The sequence below is a fragment of the Rhinolophus sinicus genome, linkage group LG12, assembly GCF_036562045.2.
Source record: "Rhinolophus sinicus isolate RSC01 linkage group LG12, ASM3656204v1, whole genome shotgun sequence".
Classification (NCBI taxonomy): Eukaryota; Metazoa; Chordata; class Mammalia; order Chiroptera; family Rhinolophidae; genus Rhinolophus; species Rhinolophus sinicus.
In genome coordinates, this window is record NC_133761.1 from 37,817,427 (window position 1) to 37,840,224 (window position 22,798).

Below are 22,798 nucleotides of genomic sequence, written 5' to 3' on the forward strand. Positions count from 1 at the left end.
GGGATACAAAAAAAGGAGACATACTACCTCTACCTCGTATAGAGGCCTTACATAACTCTTTCCCAAGGTTTCCAAAATACACTTTGTTTTCTAGATCATCTGTCTTCTTTATAAGTAAAGATATTTTTCAAATGAAATTTGTTTGTTGTAATTGAAGTTTTAAAATGCTTTCACAATCTTTTTTTCCTATTTCTGGTATTGAGATTTCTGATTTAAAAATGTGTTATTGAAACACATCTTTTTCATTTACAGAAGTAATACGTTTAAACTGAGGCAGTCTTCCTAGTAGATTCATTATTAATCAAATAAAGGATAAAAATCTAAGTGTGGGATGATTCCTCTCTTCCAGAAACTCACAGATCAGTGGTAAAAGCAGTTAATAATCAAAATACAATTGACTGAGATCTACCACCACAAAGGCATTTAAACAGCTTCACAAACATTGAAAGAACAATGACGTAGGGAGAGGGATTGCTATGGGAAGAGGAGGAAAGGAATATGGAAACAGAAAAAATAAATTCTAAGATTTCAGCAGTTTATCCAGGGTAGTACCTTCTACTCTCAATTAACGGAAACAGAATTCATGACTGAAGATATTTTGTCCTGTTGTAAATGCATTATCAGACTTTAAATAAGAAATATCATTTTATCAAATTAGTTATAACTCATATTAATTCAAACATATTCACAGCTTCTTAGGAAAAATTACTTAAGCCAGATTTTCAGAATGAGCTATTATAAATAAAAATAGACTTCCTATGTAAAATAGAATAATTCATGCTTTATTTCAAAATCAAACTAAATTTTACACCAAAGATTTTGAAAGCACTTTAAAGACAAGTTTATTAGCAGGCCTTTAAATACGTTAACCTGTCCTTTGAAACTTACCTTCAGAGAAAAAGCACATGCCACATAAGTAACAAAACGATTTTCCTGAGCTGGCATTGGTAGCAACACAGAGACAGACTTCTGTGCCTATGACAAAAATTACATGGTTAAATATGACCATACAAGATTTTTACTGAGCACAATTTATAACCCAAAGGAAGCATAAAAGAGGAAGGTGGTAATTTTCTCAGTAAACATAGCACAATCAGGGAATGGTGAATTTAAAATTTGCTTCAATCAGAAATACCCCAAATAAAAACAGTTCCTTTAGAAAGAGTGCTTACCTGTTATTCAGGTATTGGCATTCAGGTTAAAATCAGAAACTCACTTACTTTGAAGAAAATAAGCCAATAAAGACCTGTTCCCACAGTGGTGATAAAGAAAACATTGGCCAGATCGCCAGCATAGTATACCAAGAATTTCGTAACTGTCTGTAATTTAAAAAGAGAATTACAGCTGTGATAGTCTCAGTATATTTATACTATTAGTTTAAATAACATATTATCTACCAGTTTCTCAAGCTTGAAGCCTTGTTTCATGTATCCATGGATCAGTTAGAAAGACCAACTGTGGCCACCTCCTGGATTCTTTTGGTCCTTACCTTTTGGTTCATTCACAATAGCCTCTATCTTATTCAACCCTTCTCATCTTTCACCATCTAAGAATATTAGAACTGCTTCCTAATTTTCTTAGGTTGGAACTCTTCTCCCCAGTCTATCCTCCATACTATCACCAGAGTTAGCTTTCTAAAATGTAAATTGCATTGTGTCACTCTCCTTCCTAAAAATGTACAGTGACTCACTAAAATATAAATTCCTGACCCATAAGGTCCTTCACAACATAGACCAAAATTAACTTTTTTAGCTTCATCTGCCAGTTCCAACCACTTGATTAACTACCCCTCACTTTCAGTGATTAACCACTTTCGATGATTAACCACTCCTCACTCTCATCTCAAATATTTTGTGGAATGAAATGGGCATTGTTTCATCAAATATTCTTCCCTTCTTCTGTTTGGCACACTTGTGAGCTCTGAGGGCAGAGACCATGTCTGTCTTTGCTCACTATCACATCCCCTAGCACCTGGTAGAGTATCTGGCACTCAGACAATATGCTCTTAGTGAGAATGCACAGATAACCCCGCTTAAAGTTCACATCTCTGGGAAACCTTTCTTAACTATACAAACAGCAAATCAACCCCTTCTCTGATTCGTCAGCACATTACCTTTGCAGTCAGGAAGATATCCCAGCACAAACAAGTTACTATGTTACCTTTGTCATGTTCTTAATCAGCTAAATGAAAATACAAGGTGTGATCAAACAATACGGTAAATGTTCAGATGAAAAAAATATATTACAGTAAAAGACAGATTGCCATTAATCCCCCTCAATATATTCCCCCTTGCTTCAAACACACCTATCCCATCATTCTTGCCACTTTGTAAAGCAGTTCTGGAAGTCCTCTTTCATGAGTGTCTTTAGTTGCGCTGTTGTGGCTGCCTCGATGTCCTGAATCTATTCAAAATGTTTACCTTTCACGGTCATTTTGATTTTGGGGAAGAGCCAGAAGTTGCACGGTGCCAGATCTGGTGAATAAGGTGGATGAGGACACACTGTAATGTTTTTGACAGAATTGCCATACCAGAAGCAATGTGTAACATGGAGTGTTGTCATGATGGAGGATGATTTGCGTCACACTTTAAAACACGCTTTCTCTCAATAGTAGCTTACACCCAACTGACTGCGCTGAACAAGTTGAAACTTGTCACATTGATACTAAGGTTCGAAACACTGCTTCTCGTATTGAGGATCCCTGCCTTTCTGTTGGATGGCACTCAGCAACAGCATTCACCACATTTTGTGATCACAATGGAAAGGCTCTGTGTCACACATCACTTCTGGTACAGCAATTTCTGTCAAATAAAAACATTACGGTGTGGGTCGGCCGGATGACTCAGTTGGTTAGAGCGTGAGCTCTGAACAACAGGGTTGATGGTTCGATTCCCACATGGGCCAGTGAGCTGTGCCCTCCACAACTAGATTGAAGACAACGAGCTGCTACTGAGCTTCCGGAGGGGCAGCTGGATGGCTCAGATGGTTAGAGCGTGAACTCTCAACAACAAGGTTGCCAGTTCAATTCCCTTCCCACATGGGATGGTGGGCTGTGCCCCCTGCAACTAAAGATTGAAAATGGTGACTAGACTTGGAGCTGACCTGTGCCCTCCACAACTAGATTGAAGGAGAACGACTTGGAGCTGATGGGTCCTGGAGAAACACACTGCTCCCCAATATTCCCCAATTAAACACACACACACACACAAACCCCAAACAACAACAACAACAAAAACATTACAGTGTGTCCTCATCCACCTTATTCACGAGATCTGGTACTGTGCAACTTCTGGCTCTTCCCCAAAGTCAAAATGACTGAAACGGAAACGTTTTGAATAGATTCAAGATATAAAGGCAAGACACAACAATGCAACTAAAAACACTCATGAAAAAGGACTTCTAGAACACTTCAGAAAGTGGCAAGAATGATGGGATAAGAGTGTTCGAAGTGAGGGGGATTATTTTGAGGGGGACTAATGGCAATGTGTCTTTTACTGTAATAATTTTTTTTTTAATTTAAACATTCACTGTATTGTTTGATCACACATCGTACCATCTATTACTGAATTGCTGTAAAAATTAAAAGAGCACAAAATTTATTTAACTTCTGCCACAATTTCATCATGTGTAAAATGGGAATGATAATAACACCTAACTAACTTCATAGAACTATTGTGAGGATTACATGATTTATACATGTAAAGATTAGAAAAACTGCCTGGCACATTGTAAATAGTCAATAAATGATAGATGAAAATAAAAACAAATATAAAAAAAGATTAAATGAGAAATAAAACTATAAAGTTAATAACAAAATGAAACATGGGAAAAATTCGTTTTTATCTTGAGATAGGAAAAGTTTTCTTAAGCAAGATCCTAAAAGCATATAACATAACATGAAAAACTAGATGTGACAATACAATATCAAAAGAGTTTCTGCTAAACAAAGGAATACATAGATCAAAGAACATACGGGTCACACTTGGAGAAGAAACTTCAACATCAAAAACCAAAAGGGAATTCATATTTAGAAAACAGAAAATAACCTTTAAATAGACAAGAAAAACTGGAAATCTAATAGAAAAATGGGCAAGAGATATAAACAGACAATTCACGGACAGGAAAACCCAAATGATTAGTAAAGCATATGAAGAGTAATCAGAAAAATGAAAGTTAAATCAACAATGACATACTACTTATGCCACCAGATTGGCTAAAAAGTGAAAGGCTAGAAAAATATCACATGTTGGCAAGGATATGAGGAAACAAGAATAGCACTGCCGGTGGGAGTGTAGACTGGCATACAGCAATGTGGGAGGAAATTGAGGTGTGCATGTACTTCTCCTAGTTATATACCCCAGAGAAACTCAAGGCAAACTTTTTACTCATCCTGTGGCTGTGTCTTATTAGAAGAACATAAAGTAGTCAAAGATAAAAATATACTTAAAAACTCCTGAGAGCATACCTGTAAATCAATCATGGGACTTCCAATGCGCCTCTTCCACCCTGCCGTCTTCAAAAGAGACGATAAAACAGCCAGCCCACCCAACACACCCAAAGCAATCTAAAGGATAAAAAGAAAATTTAGGAATTGATGTAATTTTCCTCAATATTCAAAAATACTGTAAATAGAAAATAAGTCCTCAAAAAATGGTGGTGGAGGGTATGCTCAAAGGACATAGGAACCAGACTGAAGGAACTCCTAACGGCCAAATCTGGGACAATTTTATAAAGAAAATAGATAGAAATGGCTTATAATAACTAGAATAAATAAATATACATGAGTCCATGTTGATTTAAATAAACTGAATAAATAAATGTGTGCAAAGGGACAGCTCCTCTCCATAGAATTGCAATTGACAAATATAGAAGAAATGATGGAAATAGAAAAATCACCATTCCACAAATATCACATTAATACTTTTTACAGGCAAGAATTGTCAATGGAGACTAAAATTAGAGGGCAAAAGAATAACGAGAAGTAGGATATTTGCACAATCTCCAAGTATCTCCTCATAAGATATTTATTAATTATAAATGGTAAAATACAGTGGAGAACTCTGCAGACACCATCTTAGCTACATGATCAAAGTTAACATCATTAATAAGACATACTGACATCAAGTATCTGTTGATATGATTTGCTGAGAAGGGCATAACATCATTTCTGTGCTGTCCTAAAACTACATTTAATGATGGGAAAATATCAGATAAGCCCAATGAAGGCCACAATAACTGACTCTGCAAAAGTGTTAGGGTCAGTCATGAATGACAAAGAATGACTGAGGAAATGTCACAGATAGAAGGAGACATGTCAGCAGAAAGCAATATGCGACCCTGGACTACGTCCTAAAACAGAAAAATAGTGAAAAAACTTGTGATATTCAAAGACTATTTAGTTAACAAGACTACATCAATATTAATTTCCTTATAATGATCATTATACTATGGTTAAGATGTTAACATTAAGGGAGGCTGGGTGAAGGATATATGGCAAATCTATTTTGACAACTTTCCTGTACATCTAAAAAATTTTTTAAATTAAAAATATGCTGTAAATATTTCAACAGGTTAAAATAAACTCACATCTGTCTGCACATGCGCATCTCCTTGATTCATTTCATATGTGACTGAGAAAGAAATCTAGTGTTTAAAAAGAAGCAAATTAGCCATACCAAAATTACATAACACAAATTACTTTTTCTATAAAAAACATATTTGTAGCTGGATTGTACCACAAATGCCATATTTTTGAACGATCAATATTATTAGAGTTGACTTATACATAAATGGCTTTGCTTTTTGGAATTATTCATGCTTCTTGAATATCCCTTTCGAACATACATTAAAGAAAGATGGGTTCATTAGGAGCTGAGTTAGGTTCATTAACAGCAGTCAAGCCAAACTAATCATATTTCATTTTCTGATAGGTTTCTGTAACTGAGGAATGTGACTGATCTGACGTACTAAGAATTTAGCAACTGGCTAAACAATCACATCCCAAGAAGGAAGATTAATCAAAGGGCTGAAAAAGAATCTTAGGGATGCCACTATAGTAAGAGACTGTAAGAGAAAGAAGAACCAGTAAAGGGTAAGACAAACTACCTACCAGTAATGAGAGGTAGGAGAGGCAATATACCTAAGTCTTACCATGGTCCGAGAATAGTGTGTTTTAAGAAGAAGAAGGTCAAGAGTGGTCAAAGACGTCAACAGTGCCAAATGTTGTATAAATATCAAGTTAAAGAAATAAAGCCAGTATAGGTGGAATTCATTGCCAATTTTCATGAAAGAGTTTTTCAAAGCAGTAAAACGGCAAGAGCCAGACTGCAAATCATAAAAAAGTAAATGGCTGGGAAATCAAAGAAACGCATATGATAACAAGGTGAAAAGCTGGCAGAATTGAGGCAACTTTTTATTGTTTGGTTGTTTCAGTTTGTTTTTCAGATGGGGCAACCTGAAGTGTGTTATGAGCAAAGCAAAGGGACCAACAGAGAAGCTGTCTGACTACGGGGTTAGGGGTGAAAGAGGATACTGGAGAAAGTACTATAAACAAGTACATGTAGAAGATTAGCTTAAGAAAGGAGGAAGGGCCCCTATTTTTTCTTCTTAGAAATAGAAATAAAAGACAGGGGGATAATGAAACAGAAATTCTGAAGTATTAAAAAGGAAATCTGAGGGAATTCATATTGGATGGTTTTGATCTGCTCACAAAATATGGGGAAGGATATTTGCTGTTGGTGAGAGAGCCGAGATGTGGTTGAATGCTTATAACTAATGTAAAATTCTTCCAACTACTCTAGGATTATGAAAGAACTGTACACTCTACAATTAGAATGAATTTGAGGTGGACTTTGTCACTATGTCACTATAGTTTCATGATTCTCTCAATGCTTTCCTTCTCTTATTTTTCAATTTGTCAAGACTTTGTAATATTTTAGACAAGAAAACTATTTAACAGAAAGGTCCAGGAATGTTTTATATTACAATAAATATACTCTTGGTTACCCCAAAATGAGCACTCCAGGAAATTTTAAACCAGGCAGTCTTTTGTTACTAAGTGTGCTTCTGGATTTCCTTCTTATTAGTGTGCACAAGCTCAGGCAATGGAAACTAATTTTACACTAAATTAGGTAATACAAATGAAGATGTAAATCTTTCAGAGAAAAGTTACGTTATGTGCCTACATTTTGCTTAATGGAAGCCTAAATCCAATAGCACCTGAATATAAGTACAAGCATAACTTGTACTTATACAAGTTACAAAAGGGAGGCCAAAAGCACTGGCTGAAGGAACTAGAACATCAAAATTCAGAAAAGTAAAATAGTGGAAATTAAAAGTTATTAGTGAGTCTCAGAGGTAAGAAACACTTATCCCTTCATTTCTCATGTTTCCAGAGAGGGAAAGGAATAACCATTTCTCTGAGGAAATAGTATAGAAGGATTACATCTGGTTTTGATCTCTCTCATTTGACCGCTCTCATTTACCCCTCTTCAAAGCAGGCATGCTTTATTTACTGGGTGAGGTTGAGAGGAGCATGTATGGTTCAGCCTTTCCCAGGCTCATTCTCTTTGGTGTAGCTTGTCTTAGTGGTGTATACAGTCTCTCTGCCATATACAGGCCCTGCCAGGCATGGGAGGCCTATAGTTCTGTGGTTAAGTTTAATTGAGTTGGGGAATTAGTAAGAAACCTACTTGGCTTCAAGTCCAAACTGCATTGTCTCTTCATTTTAGCACTATCAATTATAAAGTTGATCATTTTAATCTCTTTCTGTTTGGTAAAGTATGTCTTCAAGTGTAAGACTAGTGAGAAGAGAACACACATGCCCACTGCAAAGTTTGAGTTCCTGGTTTAATAAGGCAAGGTGACAAAATTCTAACAGAAGCAAGGTGACCAAAGAGAACAGGGGCAGACACTACACCTCAGCGTACCCCAAGATTCCAAACAGGGATGCCAAACTATTGGTGATGTTATCTATTGAAATATTTATTGCTTGCTTTTTTGATACTCAGGATCCATAAGAACTCACTTCTTACCATTATGTAAAACTTGAATAAGGACTAATTGTCTTTTGACCACAATGTAAACTGCATCCCTTATTATCACGTATATAGACACTGATTAGTAAGGAACTCACCTTCACAGACTGGCTGTCGGGATCTTTGATATCAATGTCACTATAGGCAATGGTAATTAAGGGAGGGTAGATGTTTCCATTTTTTGTGTTGGGTACAAGGTGGATGCTGTTTAAAAGAAAATACACTTCTTGTTATAAGTACATCTAAGCCCTTAAACATGACATTTAACTTATCGTTTCTTTTTAATTTAACATGGACAGTCTTGGTAATCTCAAACCAACCACTTAATAAGGACTAGAAAAGGTTAAACATAAACTAATGGCAAAAACACAGCTATCATACATGGTCAAAATTTTAACATTAGAGTGACGTCATAGGAATGGAGGCAGCGGGGCACACTTTTTGAGTTCTCCTCCAGATCTTATCACAAACGGGACACCTATAACCCATCAAAGGACTCTCTGTTCATCACACAGAACAGCTAAGAGAGTCGTGCAAGGATTATTTGAAGGTAGGCAAATTGGGCAAGCAGTGGAAGAGGGAAGGGAGCGGAGTGGAGACGCGGCCCACATCTGCAGCTGTGGGGACGCGCTCGCATCTGTGGCTGTGGAAACGCGGTCCACACCTGTGGCTCTGGGGACGCGGCCCGCACCATCAAATGTGGAGACGCGACCCGCATCTGCGACTGTGGAAACGCGGCTGGAATCTGCAGCTGTGGAAACATGCCTGCATCTGTGGCTGTGAAAATTCAGCCGGCATCCGCAGCTGCAGAGACGCAGGGGATCCCAGGACGGAACAGAGAACACAAAAGCCAAGAAGTGGGCTCTTTCCCTGCGTCCCACAGCTGATCTCTCCTGCCGAGGGGGCAGCATATCCAGCATTTGAGGCAATAACCTCAGCTGAGACCTCCAGTTGGGCCCTAGGCCAGACAAAGGACACGAACTCCATACCTGGGCCCTTCCGCCCTTTCAGAGACTTGAACTGGCCCCTGAACTGAGGAGTAGTGCCAGATTACAGGGGAGCCTTAGTGCTCAGGCTCTGGGAAGACTGGCATGAAGCTCTGACCCAGGCAAGAGGCTGGGAAGAGTGTGATTTTTGCCGGGCTAGGAGAGAAGAGACTCCTCCAACCTCAATCCCCACCCTTTCTGGCCTGCCTAGGGCAGGGCAATTACAACTGCGGAGGCACTCCCAGGGATCAGCAGTAAACAGCAGACGCAGCTCTGGGCTTTCAGCAGCTCAGAAATCTCCCGCCCTCCACACACACACACACACACACACACACACACACACACACACGGAAGAAGTGCCCTAATACTCAGGAGAACTTGTCACAGGGCTGGTGGTGCTACTCTCAGTATGCATATGTGCAAGCAAGGGCAGAAACTGCACTAACTTTGTAGAAACTACCATCCAGACCCCTCAGCTCAATGCATCTAAATATGTAGTCCCAACATCACTCTGGGTACCAGGTGACCGGCTCTGCCTGCACAATGCACAAAGGACTCTTTGGTACAGCAGAGGACAACTTGAAGATTACTTGGTAGGCTTAACCAAGCCTGGCGCTGTTTTTGGTTTTGTTTTGTTTTGTCTTTATATTTTTGATATCTTGCCTGCGTTGAGTGGGGGTTGTCGGTCGTTTTTACATGTGAATGTATCTGATTTTTTCTTTGTTGTTGTTGTTATTGTTGTTGTGCTTGGTGATTTGCTTTGTTCTGGAATTGCCCTACCAGGGCCCAGCTTAAGAGGTACAAGATTCAACATACCCAGAGACCAACTCCAGACCAAACCAGAGTACCACTGGGTTTGACCTACAAGTGACACACCCAGAGGGAATTCTCTACAGGCACAAGAGCCCATAGAGGCCAAACCACATTTAAGTGGTCAACCCTCACGCTGCAGAACACCCTGCGGTGGGCAGAGCCAAGTCTCACAACTAGGCAGCCTAGGAGTTAACCCCAACTACTTACAAACGAAAAACAATTAAAGATCTTCTTTAACAGGACAATATACACAACACAAGAGTCACCTTTGGACCACATGCAGAGAACAACGCAGTAGTGCCAGTCAAATATAAAGGACACATACTACGTAAGATAACCCAGCAAGAACTAAGAACTCTAGGGGATCAACCTAATACAGCGAAGCAAACACAGAGAGTCAGCCAGAATGGGGAAACAAAGAAACATGTCCCAAAAAAAGAACAGAAGAAACTTCTAGAAATGGAACCAAATGAAACAGAGGTAACCAACCTATCAGAGACAGAGTTCAGAACACTGATGGTAAGAATGTTTAAGGAACTTAGAGAGGACATAAAGAAGGATGTCGAAATCATAACAAACAACCAGTTAGAACTAAAGAACACAATTACCGAAATAAAGAACTCACTTGAAGGAATTAACTGCAGGTTAGATGAAGCAGAGGATCGAATCAGCAACTTAGAAGACAAGTTAGCAGAGATGACCCAAACAGAAAAACAGAAAGAAAAAAGAATAAAAAACAATGAAGATGGTTTAAGAGATCTCTGGGATAACATCAAGCGCAACAACATGCACATCATAGGAATACCAGAAGGTGAAGAGAGGAAGCAAGGGACTGAGAACATATTTGAAATAATAATGTCCGAAAACTTCCCTAACCTGACGAAGGAAACCAACATACAAGCCCAGGAAGTGCAGAGTTCCATCCAGGATAAATCTAAACAGGTCCACACCAAGACACATTATAGTTAAAATGGCAAAGGTTAAAGATAAAGAGAGAATCCTAAAAACATCAAGAGAAAGACAGAGGGTTACATACAAGGGAACTCCCATAAGACTATCAAATGACTTTTCTACAAAAACATTGAAGGCCAGGAGGTTAGTGGCAGGAGATACTCAAAGTGATGGAAAACAAAGGCCTACAACCTAGATTGCTTTATCCAGCAAGGCTATCATTTAAAGTTGATGGAGAGATAAAGAGCTTCCCAGAAAAGAATAAGCTAAAGGAATTTATTACCACCAAGCCAGCATTGCAAGAAATACTAAAAGGACTTCTGTAAATAGAAGAAAGATGAAAACAATCTAACTACAAATTTAAAAATGGCAATAACTATGTACCTATCAATAATCACTTTAAATGTAAACGGATTAAATGCTCCGATCAAGAGACATAGGGTGGCTGAGTGGATAAGAAAGCAAGACCCTTGTATATGCTGTATACAAGAGACTCACCTCAGATCAAAAGACACACACAGGCTTAAAGTGAAGGGTTGGAGTAAGATATTTCATGCAAATGGAAATGAGAAAAAAGCTGGAGTTGCAAAACTTATATTTGACAAAATAGACTTTAAAATGAAGAACATATTAAAAGACAAAGATGGGCACTATATAATAATAAAGGGATTGACCCGACAAGAGGACATACACCCAACATCTATGCACCCAACATAGGAGCACCTAAATATATAGAACAGACATTGACAGACATAAAGACAGAGATCAACAGTAACACTATCACAGTAGGGGACTTCAACACACCTCTGACAACAAGGGTCAAGACCTCTAGATGGAAAATAAATATGGAAAGAGCGGTCTTAAGTGACACATTGGACAAGTTAGATTTAATCGATATTTTCAGAGCATTTCACCCCAATGCTGCAGGATACACGTTCTTCTCAAGCGCACATGGAACATTTTCCAAAATAGACCATATGTTAGGCCACAAAAAAAGTCTTGATAAATTTAAGAAAATTGAAATCATACCAATTGTCTTCTCTGACCACAGTGCTATGAAATTAGAAATGAACTACAGGAAAATAACTGGAAGACACACCAATTCATGGAGGCTGAATAACATGTTATTAAATAATGAATGGGTCAACCAGGAGATCAAGGAAGAAATCCAAAGATATCTCGAGACAAACAAAAATGTCGACCCAAAATCTATGGGATGCCGTGAAAGCCGTCCTCAGAGGCAAATTCATAGCATTGCAGGCCTACGTAAAGAAACAAGAAACATCACTAATCACCAGTTTATCTTCACACTTAAGGAATCTGGACAAAGAACAGCAAAATAAGCCCAAAGGGAGTGCAAGGAAGGATACAATAAAGATCAGAGTGGAAATAAATGAAATAGAAACCAGAAAAACAATACGAAAGATCAATGAATTCAAGAGTTGATTCTTAGAAAAGATAAGCAAAATCGACAAACCTTTAGCCAGACTCATTAAAAAAAAGAGAGGACCAAAATTAATAAAATCAGAAATAAAAGAGGAGAAGTGACAACAGACACTGCAGAAATACAAAAAATTTTAAGAAACTACTATGAGCAACTATATGCCAACAAATGTGACAATCTGGAAGAAATGGACAATTTTCTAGAGGCGTACAACCTTCCAAGGCTAACTCAAGAAGAAACAGAAAACCTGAATAGACTGATTACCACCAGGGAAATTGAATCAGTAATCAACAAGCCCCCAACAAACAAAAGCCCTGGACCAGATGGCTTTACAGGTGAATTTTACAAAACGTTCAAAAAAGAATTATCACCTGTTCTCCTCAAGCTCTTCCAAAAAATCCAGGAGGTAAGACTGCCAAACACTTTTTACGAAGCCACTATCACTCTGATCCCAAAATCAGACAAAGACACCACAAAGAAAGAAAACTACAGGCCAATATCTCTAATGAACATAGATGCAAAAATCCTCAACAAAATATTAGCGACCAGAATTCAGCAATACATTAAAAAGATCATACACCATGATCAAGTGGGATTCATCCCTGGTATGCAAGGGTGGTTCAACATCCATAAATCAATTAATGTGATACACCACATTAACAAAATGAAAAATAAAAATCACCTGATCATATCAATAGACGCAGAAAAAGCATTTGATAAAATCCAGCAGCCATTCATGATAAAAACCCTTAAGAAAGTGGGAATAGAGGGATCATATCTCAACATAATAAAGGCCATATATGATAAACCCACAGCTAACATCATACTCAATGGGGAAAAGCTAAAACCATTCCCCTTAAGATCAGGAACAAGGCAAGGTTGCCCACTTTCTCCACTTCTATTCAACATAGTGCTGGAAGTTCTAGCCACAGCAATCAGACAAGAAAAAGAAATAAAAGGCATCCAAATCGGTAAGGAGGAAGTAAAATTGTCATTATATGCAGGTGATATGATACTATATATAGAGAACCCTAAAGACTCCACCAAGAAACTATTAGAGCTGATAGATGAATTTAGTAAAGTAGCAGGATACAAAATTAATATTCAGAAATCAATTGCATTTGTATATACCAATAATAAAACATCAGGAGGAGAAATTAAAAAAACAATCCCATTTACAATTGTTACAAAGACTATAAAATAGCTGGGAATAAATTTAAACAAAGAAGTAAAAGATCTGTACTCAGAAAATTATAAGACACTGAAGAAAGAAATGAAAGAAGATACAAATAGATGGAAACACATACCATGTTCATGGATAGGAAGAATTAATATAGTTAAAATGTCCATACTGCCTAAGGCAATATACATATTCAACACAATTCCTAACTACCAACGACGTTTTTCACAGAACTAGAACATATAATCCTAAAATTTATATGGGACCATAAAAGACCCCGGATATCCTCAGCAATCTTGAGAAATAAGAACAAAGTGGGAGGCATAATGATACCTGACATCAAATTATACTACAAGGCTACAGTAATCAAAACAGCATGGTACTGGCATAAAAACAGACACATAGATCAATGGAACAGAATAGAGAGTCCAGAAATAAATCCATGCCTATATGGCCATTTAATCTACAACAATGGAAGCAAGAATGTACGTTGGGGTAAAGACAGTCTATTCAATAAATGGTGCTGGGAAACCTGGACAGACACATGCAAAAAAATGAAGCTGGACCACCTCCTTACACCATATACAAAAATAAATTCAAAATGGCTTAAAGACTTAAATGTAAGATCTGAAACCATAAATTTCCTAGAAGAAAATATAGGAAGAAACTTCACAGACATTACCCGGAGTAAGATTTTTACTGATCTATCCTCTTGTGCGAGAAAAGTAAGAGAAAAAATAAACATGTGGGATTACATCAAATTAAAAAGTTTTTTCACAGCAAAGGAAACCATCAATAAAACAAAAAGGGATCCTACTGAATGGGAAAAGATATTTGCCAATGATATATCTGATAAGGGGTTAATATCACAAATTTATAAAAAACTCACTCAACTCAACTCCAAAAAAACAAACAACCCAATTAAAAAATGGGCAGAGGACATGAAGAGACATTTTTCTAAAAAGGACATACAGATGGCAAACAGACATATGAAGAAATGCTCAACCTCACTAACCATCAGAGAAATGCAAATAAAAACCACAATGAGATACCACCTCACCCCAGTCAAAATGGCTATCATCAATAAATCAACAAACAACAAGTGCTGGCATGGATGTGGAGAAAAGGGAACGCTTGTGCACTGTTGGTGGGATTGCAGATTGGTGCAGCCACTGTGGAAAACAGTATGCAGGTATCTCAAAAATCTGAAAATGGAACTACCTTATGATCCAGCAATTCCACTCCTAGGTATCTATCCAGAGAAATCCAAAACTCTAATTCAAAAATCTTTATGCACTCCTATGTTTATTGCAGCATTATACACAATAGCCAAGACATGGAAACAACTGAAATGCCCATCGGTAGATGCCTGGATTAAGAAGCTGTGGTACATTTATACAATGGAGTATTACACAGCCATAAAGAAGAAAGAAATCTTACCATTTGCAACAACATGGGTGGACCTAGAGAACATTATGTTAAGTGAAATAAGTCAGACAAGAAAGACACATACCATATGATCTCACTTATATGTGGAATCTAAAGAAAAGAATAAGTGAATGAACTAATCAGAAACAGTTTTGGAGACACAGAGGAAAAACTGAGGGTTGCTAGATGGGGGGGGTGGGGATAAGGGGGAAGGTGAGGGGATTAGGAAACAGTCAGTAACCACAAGATGGCCACAGGGTTTTGAAAATTAATTTGGGGAATGTAATCAATAATGTTGTAAAGATTTTGTAGGGTATCCGATGGACACTTGTCCCATTTGGGAGACCACCTCAGGGATGATGTAGATGCCTGATCACTGCACTGTACATCTGAAGCTGAAGCTGAACAATAATGAATGCCAAGTATAATTTTTTATTTACAAGAAGCGGAGTACAGCATTAGGAATAGAGACAATGGAAATGTAATGGCTCTGTGCGATGTCAGAGGGGTAGTGGATGGGGGGAGGGGGATTCACACAGTGTGAAGGATATAAATGATAAACATCTAAGTATTACTTTGTCTTGTGCACCTGAAACTAATAAAAAAAACCAAGTCTTCAAAAAAAATTTAATGTTAATCTCTCTGAGACAAATCAGAAACTCTTCTCAATCTAGGTCTTGTGAAGTTTACAAATGAAATCACTGAAGTACTGTGAACCATCTTTGAGGAATACTCAAAAGAGAAGTGCTATATGGAGCCTACAGAAATGCATATAAATTCTGATTTTCAAAAGAGAAAGATTAATTCTTAACAAAATAATATTTTAGCTCTGGTACTATTTATGGAACATAGTTGGGTACATTTTGCTTAATTCAATGTATTAGTAATATGTGGTTTGTAAACTCAAAAAGGAAAGTGTCGAGTAGCAGGGGCCAGCATGGTTTCACAAAGATGAAGTCACGCCTGACTAGGTTTGATTTTGTTTTTACTATGTATACTACATTAGCAGATTGAGGGAATGCTAAAAACATAGTATGTTTGGATTTCAGCAAAATACATGACAAAGCTTCTGTACTACCTACCTCATAACACTGTTATGAAATTCAAAATGAAGTAAGAGTGAAAAAATAAAATAATGTATATTGAAATGCCAGACTAATGTAGGATGACAGTGTTGATTTTTGTCAGCGTATTCAAGGTACACATCACAAAATACTGGAATGGGAAAGTTCCTTAAGGTCTTAGAGATAGGAATCTCACACTGGAAAAGAGAAAGCTGCATGGCACTATCCTAAGTAGGGTCATCGGTAAAAGTATACTAGGAAGAGGGAGGTGTTGATAGTTAATCAGGGCCAACCTAAAACACTAGCTGTTAAAGGAGATGAAGACAGAGGAGGCCTGCCTACTGCAATCATCTGGCAGGCTCTTTCTAACATACCCATTTCAGCCCACCTTCCCTCCACCTCTCAACCCATTCTAATGCAGAAGTCTAGAGTGGGGCCTAGAATGTGAATTTTGACAAAACTCCTCAAGCTCCTCTGTTGTAATTCTCCTCCTGGCTTCTCACCTCTATTGGAATAAACCAATTACACAGATATCTAAAATAACCTTGTTTTGTTTCAATTCAGTTGTCATTATTTTCGTTTGATAACTATTGGTAAACACTTTCTTTATGACATTTTGCCATATACTCCAAGCCTAAAATCAGTACATTAGACATTTGTTTACCTCAGTGATATTTGTGTAGCAATTCGAACTAATCTCGGCTGACTTCCTAAGTCATTTTCTCGTCCACTTAGTGCATCCACTAAGAAAATGCGCCGAGTCAGAAGCCACTTGCCAGAGTTACTGTCTTTTATTATAAAAATAAGAAAAAAAAACATGGCATTAAAAAAATACCTTCAAGATGGCTCAAGGAGAGTTTACTGAATAAATTTAAAACACAAAATCAGTACATCTTGTTTTAGATAACATGGGTGCAAAAAAAAAAAAAAAAGCTATTGCTATAAGAAATTCCTGCTAATAGTCTTCCCCACCTTGCCTGAATGTTTTCTGATTGTTTGGACTTTTCATCAGTTTGGAAAATTTTTCCATGCCAATTACCTGAATAAGCAGGATTTTACAATATGGGAAACAAAAGAAAATAATTTGTCCAAAAAGCAGCTTGAGGACAACTTCAAGAAGCCCCAATTTGCAGTTGTATCAATATTTCTCAGGATACACTTTTAGCAATAATGTAATTTCTTAACAATAAGCCTGACGCATTTTGTAAAAATTTCGAAACATACCAGCAATCACATTGTTTTACCTTTTAACATGCTATACAATGAGAAAAAATCTATGACTTTTTTAATAATCTGTAGTTTACTAAATTATCAGGTTGGGTAACTTATTTATTGGGTTCGGCTCAGAAAAAGAGTGGTATGTATGGATAGCTTACCTTTGTTCACAAATATTTTATTGTGTTGAAGGTTTAGGTTTAATACAGGAACAGCCCAAATATATTGGTGTTGATTTTCATCTGTATATTCAAGGTATACATCATAAAATACAGGAGTGGGAAAGTCGGTTAAGATCTTAGAGATAGGAATCTCACACTGGAAAATAAAATAAAAGCATCCTAATTGAAAATTAGAAAGCATATTTATTAGCTTTAAGAGTTTTATTTTTAATTTTGTAAAACATCTTTAAACTACCTTGTTTATATGCATTACTGTGTGCCAACCAAAACATTAATACTATAAATATAATGTTTTTAGAAAAAAAAACTAACAATAAAGAACTGCCTGGATCTTTTCCTACAACCCAGCTGAAGGAGGCATGCCTTCATTCTCAACATTAAGGGGACAGCAGTGAAAAAGTTCAAAAACTCCTGTCCTATGGGATGAGGTCCTAATTCTTTCTCCTGATGTACAATGCTGTCTATGATTTAGGCTTATCTCCCACTGCTCCCTACTAGTCTATGGTCCATTCATACTCATCTACTTTCAGTTTCTAAGTATGCTATGCTATTCTGTCTCTCAGACATTGAAACTATTGTTCCCGTCCCCACTGTGTTCTCCTGGCAAACTCATATTCATTCTACAATCCCAAGTATCACTCTTACTGTGAAGTCCCAGTTTCTTCCCCAGAAACTGCTGATGACCCCTCCTTTGTTCCAATGTGGTACCTTGTACATACCTGTAGAACAACACTTACCACATTCTTTGCAATTCTTTGTCTATATAGCTGTTTTCTCTACTGGACTGAGAGGCAGCCAAGTTGAATGGAAAAACCATGGTTTTCAAACCAAACAGAACATTGGCTACACAATTTACTTGATGCAAAACCTGAGTAAATTACCTAATCTCACTGAGCACTATTTCCTAATCTGTGAAGGGCAGATAATATGTATCTCGCATAGATCACTTCATGGATCAGATAACAATGATAAAATGCTAAGTACAGAGCAGCACTCATTTAACAAGTGTTGCATCTTCTGACCATGATAGGCACACAATATTTCTTTCTCTCTCTCTCTTTTTTTTTTTTGGAAATAATATGTAAGTCACTTCTAATAATAATAAAAAAATTATATTCATGATACAAAATTTGCGAAATATGAAAAAGAAAAAAAAAATCATCTGTAATTTCACCATCCAGACATAACCACTGTTAAAAATGTTTATTTTCTTCCTGTGTTTTCCATGATGGTCTTTTTCATTGTGGTTTTAACAAAGACAGAATCATAGTTTTGTTCTGGTGTGTGTACATGCATTTAATCAAAAAGTATTTTTGTAGACTAGTGAATGTCTTTCAAATGTTTAATGGCTCATAATATTCCTTTGTACAATACTGTAATTTCAAAATGGGTTACCAAAGGAAGAAAGGTCAGGGAGGGAAGGAGGAAGGAAAAGTATGGAGAGAGAAAAAAGGAAGCATTTTTATTTGTTATTGGGGGGGTAGAGGGAGGAGGGAGTAACATTTTTATTAGTCACTAAAAATAAAGTAATATTTTTATTTTATTTCAAAATACTCAAAAGTAGACAATATTTTTAAGACCTATATGCCTAAAAGTGAATGAACAATTGATTATGAAAATCTAACATTATATGTATAAGATTTTACAGAGGACAAGGAACTCTGTTCATGCTAATTAAGATTTTCTGTACCCAAATAAAAAATTATATCAATCAGTGAAATTATTCATTACTATTAAAAACATTTCCAACTTCAAAAATTCAAAGGTTATTCCAATTATGCTGATGTGAAAATGAAGTTAAAATACAAACTGTCTAATACAGTTCAAACTTACATTTTGTTGATAGGTTGTTCCAAAAGAATAAGCAGCATTTAGTCTTGTCTCTGTGTCTGGACAAAGCTACAGCAAAAGAAAACCACCGATAAATATCTCTCACAAATGTTTTCTTTGCTTATGATCCAAAGTTCTCAAGCCCCAACGTGGATATATGCTTTATATAATACTCATTTCACGTATTAAAGGTATGAAAAGTCAAGGGAGTATCTTTTTTATAAAGTCATAACTTAAACTGCTTTTAAGAAATTCCAATTTAAAGCACAAGAAAAAAGTCACCTGTAGCATACAACTGATCCTCCATTCAAGCAATAATCCAGTCTTTTCCTCAGGCAAAAGTAAGGCACATTAGTAATTCTTTAGCTTGAATCATGCTCACCTGTAAAACACCACCTTCTACAGTTTGCCACTTGATAAAATTTCCTCTTACATCATAGGAAGCAGCAACAAACTTCATTTTTGTATTCTGATTACAGAAAAATAAGAATAAAATGTCACATACTCTAAAAGGAACATAATATATCTATAAAGAAATTTTCATTGATGACTGATCCTCTCTTTTTCCAGAGATCATATATCAAATTCAACTATCTTTACTTTGAAGTAAAATTAATCTAAGTATCTCTATGACTGAGCACACCTAAAATAAATGGACCATTTTTTTTTGCATGTAAACTATTATTTCAGAATTGAGGGACAGTGCTAGTGACAGATAATCACCTTTCAAACTAGTTAAATCGGGAGTTTGGGGTTATGAAAGGGAATAATCTATTACTTTATTCCACAAGGTCAGAGTTGGAGGTGAGAATTTGGACCTGTAAAGTGCTGTGGAAAATGCATAGAGCTCCAATCAGTGTCTGGAAGCACTTCTTAAATATGTAGAGATATAGAAGGACAGAGATTGTTCTGCATCTAGGGATGCAAAACTACCCTTCCCTACCCAATAAGTATAACTTGCTGTCATAATCCATAATCACACACATAATCCGACACATCCATATATGTATTCAAGTAAGACAGCTAAACTCTATACTGGTTAGATCCTATAAGCAGCTAATGTTTAGATTTAGTTTAGTAATTAAATTTTTAAAAACAATCTAAAGAAACAAGAATTATAACTAGTAACATTCTTAATACCTTTTCAAATCATAAGTGAAAATGTAGTTATCCTTTAATAATATAGTAACTTGTACCTGTGTTTGCCCTTTAAAACTGAAATTTGTAGGAAGAGGTGTAGCACTGAGTACTTGTGGTGCTAATCCTAGTTGATCTCCATAGAACAGCCATGGAAGATTCTGCCTCCTATAAACAATTACAATTGTTTTAACAATGGGGAAGCAATATTTATTATTAATATCTGTTAGAGTAACTGCACTGAATTTGGTTAAAATGCTAGTTCATCAATCAGTATCCTTACCAAAATGAAACAGAATGAACAGTGCGCAGTCCAGCAGTATTTTCAAAGACAAACTGAAACAGCCGACATGCATCAAAAGTAGCAGAGTCATAAGAATTCATGTTCATCACACACATATTTCCGAGAGCTTGGCAAGATGTTAGATTGGCATACACCTACAAGAGAACAATGGCAAAGAAATGTAACATGGACATTAATACCCTAAGCAAACATAAAAAGTTGATATAAAAACTATGCTTGGTTTTAATTTTACCTATTTTACAAATTCTTCTTTTGTGTATGTTTTTACTTTTTGATACCTTTCCTCTAGCTTAAGTACAAAAGAACTTTCCATGTGGCAGAATAATGTGTACATTTTAATTGTAAATTTTAGGCTGAACAATAAAGATAAGTAACTGAAAGAAGAACTAAAAACTATTAAGTAGAATAATTATATTTGAAAGAATAATTTGTTTGTATATTAGATCTTACACATATAAATCCAATCCATTTTATTTTATTTAAGTCATTTGTTTTACGAACAAAATGAGATAATTTGTTGAGGTTGCTCCAAAAACTTCTTTCTCAGTTTCCCCTATCAGAAAAAGGCACCTTCATTTTTATAGTTATTGAAGTCAAAACACTGGAGTGATCCTCTTTCTCTCTTTCCATATCAAACTCATCAGTAAATCATGTTGGCTCAGTCTTCAAAAATATATCCAGAAGTATATCCAAAAGTGTATCTCATTTTTGTAGTACCACCCTCATCCTTGGGTCCCTTATCCCTTACTCAGATTACTCTAAATACACTTCTGTCTGTCTGCTTCTGTCCTCGCCCCAACAAAATCTCCTCTCCATGGGAGAGTGATCCTTTCAAAACCTGAAGTTTGATTATGTCTTCATTTGCACAAAATCCTTCTATCTCCCCTTAGAGTAAAATCCATGTCCTAGCCGCAGCCACTCCCCTCATCCCTGAACTCATCTCTCCACTTTACCTGTTCACTCTATTCCAGCCACTCTAGCCTCTTTCCTGGTTCTAAAGTAAGAACAAGCCAGATAACTCTTGCTTTGGGACCTCTGTACTTGCTGTGGTCTCTGCTTAGAACATTCTTACCTTTACATGGTGCATTCTCATTTCCTTCAGGTCTCTACTCAAATGTCACCCGTTCAGAGGTGCCTGTCCTGACCACCCTATATAAAATAGCACCCACTTCCATTCTCTATGTTCTTTATCCTCATTTGTCTTCACAGCACTTAGCATCACCTGGCATTTACTTAGACTATAATTCCACAACTGATTTTTTTCCTGTCTTTTTCTGAAATGCATAACATGATTTGAGAACAGTAGATAAGCAATAAACATTTACTGGCACACAGTAGATAAGCAATAAACATTTACTAAATGATGGTATGAATCAGTTTCCCCAACACTAAATTCCAATTTAAATTCAATTTGTATACAATGAAATGTGAAATGAATAACATTTTATATATTCTCTTTCAATCCACTAGAAAGGGTTTACTCTTCTCATAGAGCATGACCAAAGAGATGTATCTACTTGAGTGAGCTAGAGAGAGAAAATTTTTATTATAATAAGATAATATGGGGGAAAATGGTATAATTCTTCAAAATGATATATTATTTTTTTGAAAATTCAACCTTACCCAACAAGCAGCTGCTGCTGATTGCAAATATTTTGTAAACCATTCTGAAATGAAAGACATGCCCTGAAAACAAAAAGATGAATTTCAGTTTTAGGTCCAAATGAAGATTCCTTAATCCTACACTGTTAAAAAGATATTCATACACATATTGTTGAATGTGAAAAGACTAACATTACTTTCTCAATGTTATTATACAAATAGATTCTAATGGGAATATAAGAATTAATTCAAGCCAATGTCAGTTATTACAAATAGGGTTATAAAATCATGTCACTTAGGCAAAAGATATAGGGAAACAATATGTGTCTATAATCCAAAAAAACTATTATGGCCATTTTACTACCTCAAAAAAGTCAAAAATTAAAGAAAAACTAGATCCTGACTTAGTATTGAATGATTAACATTTGCTGATTTAGGATTACTATACTGTATTAAATTTGAAAGTGATAAAAAAGAAATATTTGTGGGCCGGCCCAGTAGCTCAGGCAGTTAGAGCTCCATGCTCCTAACTCCGAAGGCTGCCGGTTCCATTCCCACATGGGCCAGTGGGCTCTCAACCACAAGGTTGCCAGTTCAATTCCTGGAATCCCGCAGGGGATGGTGGG

General features: G+C 36.5%; 1 protein-coding gene across 1 annotated transcript in view; it reads right to left on the reverse strand.

The window, feature by feature from the left end:
* TMEM67 (transmembrane protein 67) overlaps positions 1-22,798 on the reverse strand; it is a 56,588-nt gene that overhangs the window by 15,113 nt on the left and 18,677 nt on the right. Inside the window, exons 7-18 of the mRNA XM_019718814.2 lie at positions 22,194-22,256; positions 20,550-20,704; positions 20,326-20,434; positions 19,512-19,598; positions 19,133-19,198; positions 17,279-17,435; positions 16,567-16,690; positions 8,135-8,240; positions 5,587-5,643; positions 4,466-4,564; positions 1,221-1,319; positions 889-975 (exon numbers count right to left, since the gene is read on the reverse strand). Coding sequence (XP_019574373.2) covers positions 889-975; positions 1,221-1,319; positions 4,466-4,564; positions 5,587-5,643; positions 8,135-8,240; positions 16,567-16,690; positions 17,279-17,435; positions 19,133-19,198; positions 19,512-19,598; positions 20,326-20,434; positions 20,550-20,704; positions 22,194-22,256 — 1,209 coding nt within the window. The remainder of the gene's footprint in view (positions 1-888; positions 976-1,220; positions 1,320-4,465; positions 4,565-5,586; positions 5,644-8,134; positions 8,241-16,566; positions 16,691-17,278; positions 17,436-19,132; positions 19,199-19,511; positions 19,599-20,325; positions 20,435-20,549; positions 20,705-22,193; positions 22,257-22,798) is intronic.